The sequence below is a fragment of the Eublepharis macularius genome, chromosome 5 (genome assembly GCF_028583425.1).
Source record: "Eublepharis macularius isolate TG4126 chromosome 5, MPM_Emac_v1.0, whole genome shotgun sequence".
Taxonomy (NCBI): Eukaryota; Metazoa; Chordata; class Lepidosauria; order Squamata; family Eublepharidae; genus Eublepharis; species Eublepharis macularius.
In genome coordinates, this window is record NC_072794.1 from 137,040,101 (window position 1) to 137,047,245 (window position 7,145).

At 45.0% G+C, this 7,145-nt stretch overlaps 1 protein-coding gene across 1 annotated transcript; it reads left to right on the forward strand.

Moving 5' to 3' along the window:
* The first annotated feature begins 2,279 nt into the window (after positions 1 to 2,279).
* SRSF6 (serine and arginine rich splicing factor 6) lies at positions 2,280 to 6,859 on the forward strand. The gene is made up of 7 exons (XM_054980110.1): positions 2,280 to 2,503; positions 2,675 to 2,791; positions 3,116 to 3,264; positions 4,688 to 4,806; positions 4,968 to 5,176; positions 5,619 to 5,702; positions 5,936 to 6,859. The coding sequence occupies exons 1-7, from the start codon at positions 2,493 to 2,495 to the stop codon at positions 6,297 to 6,299; spliced, it is 1,053 nt and encodes a 350-aa protein (XP_054836085.1). The 5' UTR covers positions 2,280 to 2,492; the 3' UTR covers positions 6,300 to 6,859.
* Positions 6,860 to 7,145: the final 286 nt, after the last annotated feature.

Sequence of the window (7,145 nt, forward strand, 5' to 3'; positions counted from 1 at the left end):
GGGACTACTTAGGGCTGCCAGTCTCCAGATGGTAGCTGGAGATCTCCCAGAATTACAACTGATCTCCAGGCAACAGAAATCAGTTCCCTACTATCTGCCCCTACTTTTCAGGGAAGGAGGACCTGTTTCTTGTGGTGGTGGCGTGGATTTGCAGGTGCAGCAAGCTGCAGCCACCAGCCTGGCCTTCATCGGAAATGGAGGCTGGACGGGCGAGAGGGTGGGTGTTCGATCTGGACCTTCACTGTCACTGCTGCCCCCTCCCTGGCAGGGATGCCTGTTCTATGATGGGGGGCCTATTGGCAGCAGCAGGTATCACAGCCTCCCCATTGGCTGTGCCACTGCTTGCCCCTCACATGGATGTCAGTGGAGGGGTATGGCCATTGGCTGGTGTGAGCGGGGTTGTCAGGGGAACGGCAGGCGGGCACTCCTGGCAGCAGCCCCACCTCGCCTTGTTGTGCTTGGCTGCCGCCAACGAGACTCTCCTGCAAAAGTCCATAGGAAGCTGTGGAGCGGCACCCCATTTACATCGGCGCATGAGCCGATCCAGTAATAGATACTGGATCCTTTGGAGGTTTGGCTTGGCTTGACTTCCTTTCTGCTAGGCTGCTCTTATTAAGCAGACAAAACAGTAATAATGTCAGAAATGCATTATTGTTGCAAGGAAATCTAAAGGGCTTTCCTCAGATTATTGTTCAACAGTTGTGGGGAATACAGATGCCTTTTCTGTAGACAGCCCTTGTAATGCAGGACTCGGGAGAACTGCACTTTACCAGTAAAATACAGTATTTTGCTGCTGCAGTTTCTCCAGCCTGCACTTCCATTGTGATCATGGCTGCTGGATGGATTGTGGTTATCTAAGTGTCACAAACATTGACTGGGTAGTGCCTGCTGTGACCTGGCTAATGCGATTAGCCATCAATTTGACCACATCATTTTGTGTTTTTTTAAGTAGAGGCTGAACAGCCTCTGACTGTAGCTTCCCAGTTATGAATGCTAGAAAAACTAGGCCCCCGTCTTTTCAAGGTCCTTTTTAAAAAAATGTTTTAAAGTAGTACTATTTACCACTCCAGTGTAGCAGTGTGCATCTCCTTGGAATAAAAAAAAAGCCTCATAAATGTCACTTTCTTGCATTTGATACTGGTTGATATGAAGCACGTTCTGATCCTAGGAGTTCCAACTTTTATCAGAATGTGCTGATTTCTGGCTTGTAGAATTCAATTTACTTTTTTAGAAACAAGGCAAAGAGATCACTAAAAACTGCCCAAAGGCTACTACAGACCATCTCAACCCTGAGCTATGCCATCTGTCTAGCTCATAAATGTCTCCACTAAGTCTGAAGATGGGATATACTAAAACGAATGACAGGAATTCAGGTCAGGCTCATGCCTTGCCCACCCCCACCCCTCCCTGCCAGCTAGGTGAGCAGCAGCAGTTGTGGGGGATCCTCCTTCTAAGATGGACGTAACTCTCCTTAGGGTTGCACTGTAAATATCCCATGCCCTCGGAGTCCGTTTTGGCTGGTATACCATCAATTAGAAATATAAGCTTACCAGAAAATTTGAAGCCTAGGGAAAAATTAAAATGCCCGCGAGACTTCGTTTCCAATAAAACCTAAACTTGTTTTGCTGCTTTAACAACATAAAATGCATCACGCTTGTTAGTGAGCATATAAAATTGTAGTAGTTGGCGTACCTGTGGACTTTAAAAGCAAAAAATCTGCTTCCCCCGCCCGCCTTTATACTTTATTACCGACAGAAGCTGGCAGCCATGCTCCACCTGAAGACACGTTTCTTGGTTTTTAAGTTTTCAAGATCGATTGTTCAAAAGCAAAATAGAGCTTTGATAACTTAAGGAATTCATAGCCACGAATTGCAGTGACGACCTCTAGGTTCTACAAGGGGACTAGCTGCATGGGGGAAGAGCTTTATCGATTAGCATTCAGACAGAGGGGTCCTCTAGCAGCGTCGGGATTCTCCAGTCCATGCTTAGTTGTGGGCTTCCCCGAAGACATCTGGTTGGCCACTGTGAGAAACACGATGTTCCAGAAGATGAACGGACTACTGGTTTGATCGATTTAATCGTCTCTCATAGCAGCCCAAGAAATGCACATAAAGCACCTCCAATTATCTTCTGGCTGAGACATTATTTTCTTAATATACTAATAAAATGCATTTCTCCCTCCGCGGACTGTTGCATTAAATTCCTCCACCGGCCCCCACGTGACCCTAGAGTTCCTCTCCCCGCCCCGTTTTAGAATCCGAGACTGCACAAAGGAAACGAAGCACGTCACACCGACTGCGCATGCGCACAAGATTCAGCCGTACTTGTCTCTCGTCCACGGGATTCCCGGCCGCCGCCGGAGTACGAGACGTTCTTTGTGGGCACGAGAAAACCGTGCAGAGGCATATGCGCATGCCCGCCATTTCTTTTCCCTTTCACAGCCGCCGTTCTTTTTCGCCTCGGCTTTCCTTGTGACGTTGTTCTTGCTATTGATGGCGGTGAGGTGAGTAGCCCCTCGAAGCTCCGCCCACCAATATAAATGCCTCCGCGGGGTCTGGCCGCCATTGTGCTGCGGGACAGGCCGCAGCCATCCGTGTTTGGGTGCAGCGTCCTCCTAGGCAGTCGTTGGAGCTCCGGTCTTCCCTTCCCTTTCCCCCCCTCTCTCCTTTTCTAGGTACGCCGAGATGCCGCGCGTCTACATCGGCCGCTTAAGCTACCACGTTCGGGAAAAGGACATCCAGCGCTTCTTTAGCGGCTACGGCCGCTTGCTCGAGGTCGATTTAAAAAACGGGTGAGGAGGGAAGGCTTGTGGGAACGGGAGCGGGGAGCACCCGAAGCGGAGGTCGGAGGGGTGAGGAGAAAGCGCGCCTGCCCGGGCAGCGCCTCTCCATGCCGCGTGGCGTCGCGCTCAAAATGGCGGCTGCCCCCGTCCCATTGTCCGGGGGGCGCCCGCGGCGCAATCCCAGAGTCACTCCAGTCGACGCCCGTTGATTCCAGTGAGCTTCGACTGGCGTCTCTCTTGTCAGGATCGCGCGGTTCCTGCTTCATCCAGTGGAGGCGCAGGGCCCGGGCGGGGGAATTAACGGTAATTCTATGCCCCCCCCCTTTTCCTCAGCTACGGCTTTGTGGAGTTCGAGGATTCCCGGGATGCCGAGGACGCCGTTTACGAGCTGAACGGCAAAGACTTGTGCGGGGAGCGGGTGATTGTGGAACACGCCCGCGGCCCCCGCCGGGACAGGGACGGCTACAGCTACGGCAGCCGCAGTGAGTGTTGCCCGCCGCGGCCTGCTGCTGTGGGAGGGGCTGTGCAGTAGCCGCGGGGGGAGGGGGGCAGGAGGGCGGCCAGGCTGGGACGGGGAGGGGCGGCGGCGGGAGAGGATTGGCTGGCCGGGGGGGGGAGCAGAGGCGAGGGGGCAGCTAGGGGAAGTGGGCTTGCTAGATTCACTGGGGTTGGAGAGGGGGGGTGCTGTGTAGTTGGGGTGTGTTTCTTGGAGGGTGTGTAAATCGCCCCTTCACTTTTGTAGTTTTCCACTTGTCCTTGCAGCCTAATGTATCCCATTGTGGAAGGTGCTCAAAGGCCGATAGTTGGGGATTAGAGGGGAGGGAACTGGGAGGCATGTTTGGGGAGGGTTGTATTAAGAACTCACTGCTCTTAATTAGAACTTGTTCACCTAATTGCTGTCAGAGCAATCAAATAAAAAAGGAATAGCCATGCTTTAAAGTTGTTCGATTCATGTGTACCTCTTTTTGGAGCAAGTGTATATTTAGAAATTTTTTGCTTCAAATTCCTAAGCGTGAATGTTTGCTAGTTTTCATTTGCTAACTTGCAGAAAGATGAACTGAATGAGAACTAAGCCAAATACTGATGCAAAGCCCATTTCAATTCAATATTTCCAAACCCAATTTGGGCTGCATCATATTCATTTGTTGTTTATTTGATGGTTAAGAGCAGTGAGGAAGAAAAATCTGTCAAATGGCTTTGTTACCGTGGGGGTGGGGTTTCTTGCAAATATGTATGTTTGTTTTAAAAGTTTTTGCATGTTCAATTCAAACTTTTTAACAAGTCCTTGATGTTTCAATTTAAAAGTGACCAGTGGGGCTGAGGCTGTGTCCACTGAGGCTAAGATGACTGCCTTTCCTGATTGGCCATGGCTTTTCCATACATTGTGTGACCCTTGCCCTATGACCCTTTGGCTGACCTTACCGGAAGCCATGACGACAGCAGCCTTTTGCCATTAGACGCAGGGTGATGGTGAGGATTCCAAGGGTTAGACAAAACTGGTTAAACTGAACTAGGTGACTGTTACCTTGCGTGTGTTGTGGCCAAACCACCACCAAATACCTCATACTGTGATGTAAGTACTTAGTGTAAACTAGTAAACGTTTTTATAAATGTAGAAATGCATGTAATCAGTTAAGTTTTATATTTTACAATGTTCTGTAAAATAAAACTTAGCAAGGTAAATCTAATAAAGGAGCAGTCACTCTCTAACAGATTTAAGGAGCACAGTCTTGCAGGATTTTAGTATTTGATTTGCCCTTAATATATAGAATATGGCGAATTGAGAATCTTGTTGCAGGATTAGAAAGATTAAGTCCTACTCCTGTAAATATAGTTTGTGTTTAAACTAACTTTTACTTACCTTTTATGCAAGATAATCTAACTTATTATCTTTGTATGATAAAGGTGGAGGATATAGCAGTCGGCGGACATCAGGAAGAGATAAATATGGACCTCCTGTTCGTACAGAATTCAGATTAATTGTTGAAAACCTTTCTAGTCGGTGTAGTTGGCAGGATTTGAAAGTAGGTTGACAATTTTTTTTACCAATTCAACTTAAATTTTTGCACTTTGTGCAATAATCTATTAACTGCAAAGGCATTAAATATTGTTTCTGACAGTTCTCTAAAACAGCTGTAGTGGCTATGCCTACAAAGTTTGTGTAATCGTTTTTCAATTTTTCAAGGATTTCATGAGACAAGCTGGTGAGGTGACCTATGCGGATGCTCACAAAGAACGCACAAATGAAGGAGTAATTGAGTTCCGTTCTTACTCTGACATGAAGCGTGCTCTGGACAGATTGGATGGTACAGAGATAAATGGAAGAAAGATCAGGCTTGTTGAAGACAAGCCACGATCAAGCCATAGACGATCTTATTCTGGCAGTAGATCGAGGTACCTTTTCAAAGTTCACCACTATGCTTTGATTGAAATTTCTTTTTTTAAATCTGTGAACGTAGATGCTTGAAATAGGCTTATAGAAGGTTGCAGTAATTTTTTTACTAGAAAAAGTGGTTTTAAAGTCATGGGAAATTACAGTCTTCCACATATTACTGCTCATGTGAGCAGTATGTTACAGGGACTTTCTGGCTGTAATAATGGTGGTACCAATTTATAGCTTTCTTTACATGTTTCTCTGGAAGAACATAATTTCCGGTGTTTGGAATTGTGCATGAGGGAATGATGGAACAAGTCGTATTTTGATAGTAGATGTCACTGCATTTTATATGAGAAGCAGTTCATATAATCCTGTTGTTAAAATAATGGAAAATGGGCTGTATGGGGCCCTACTAGCGATAGTAACAGTGACCTTGTATACATTTGGTTTTCTTTTCAGGTCACGTTCTAGAAGGAGATCACGCAGTAGAAGCCGTAGGAGCAGCCGCAGTAGATCCCGTAGTGCTTCAAAAAGCCGGTCACGGTGAGAACTTAAATAGTGTGGAAACAATTAAATACTTATTAGTGATTAATATTAGTTTATCATTATTAGATTATAATTAGTGATTATCAGGTGTTGAACAGAACAATAAGTGTTTATCTTGCCTAAAGAACTTCAGTTGAAGTACTGTTGTAATTTTTGTCTAAACTAGCAGCGTTAGTTACTGGTTTTGTATCTAGATGAGAAATAAACAAAGTTATTTGTTTTTGGAGAAGATCTAAATCTAGGTCTCGCAGCAAGGATCGTTCACGTTCCAGATCTAAAAGTCGGAAGTCTAGATCAAAGAGCAAGTCTAAGCTGAAATCAGACCGAGGCTCAAGATCCCGCAGCAGATCCAAAGAGAAGTCTGAAAAGTCTCACAGCAGATCTAGGTCTGTATCTCGATCACCCAAAGAAAATGGTAATGGAGAGGCAAAGTCTAAATCCCGATCAAGGAGCAGATCTCGTTCCAATTCGCCATCACAGCACCAACCTGCCAAGGCTCGATCAGAGTCCCCACCGAAGCGAGCTGCATCACGATCGCAGTCACGATCTCATTCAAAATCTCATTCTCGTTCACGATCCAGTTCGCGAGATTAAGACTAGAACACTCTCCTCCCTTTGCACACAATTATGGAACACTTGTATGCCAGGCCATGAGTTTATTTTATGTTAGTATTGCAGAAGTTGGTCTGTTTGCTGCAGGAAAAAAGTGGCCTGAAAGCCACATAAGGCAAAGGTTTGAATTGTCTAAAACTTTCTAGAAAATGTGGTTGTACAGAAGTGGCAAGAGCAGGAAAGAAATGTTTGTGGTAGAAATTAGGGTAAATCTTTTTTAATAATGTCCCAGCAGAAATTATCTGTTGAGGCATAGAAAATGAGTTTTATATAAAAACTGAGTACAGAAGACTTTTGGAAAATAAATTCTTCCTTAATTTTCCATCCATAAATTATGAAATTAGTTTAATGGCTGTGACTTCTGAAAGTGCACAAACATGATATTCAACAAGTCAGATATTTGTAAAACATAAAAATTCAAGAGTTAGAATTGGAACACTTTACCTTTGTTGTAACTTAACTTGCCAAAAGTAACTTTGCTCCTTTCTTACCCTTGTGATGATCGACAAGCTAATAAAATCGTCCTCTGTCCTTGCACAATACAGTATTGCCTAACATGATGATTCGTTTTAACAAAGTTCAAGGTGCCATAAGGTCTCCAACTTTATTTTTTTGAAGTCTTTATGATGCATTAACTAAAATTGTTACTCTGGTTCTAGTCTGAATGAGTTGTCTCAAATTAGAACTACTATAGAGTAGAATCCAACCCAAAGTCCCTTCTTGTATGTAACAAATCCATTTAACATAGGAAAACATTAGAATAGCCTTGTAATCTTTATACAATGTGTAGTTTGACTTGTAAAAAATTAAATCAGTGACTCCAGTGTT

Bases quoted from the DNA above. Each gene is read 5' to 3' on its own strand.
- SRSF6 (XM_054980110.1), top strand. The intron at 5,177-5,618 runs GTACCTTTTCAA...TTTTCTTTTCAG, and splicing joins TATTCTGGCAGTAGATCGAG to GTCACGTTCTAGAAGGAGAT. The intron at 5,703-5,935 runs GTGAGAACTTAA...TTTTTGGAGAAG, and splicing joins GCTTCAAAAAGCCGGTCACG to ATCTAAATCTAGGTCTCGCA.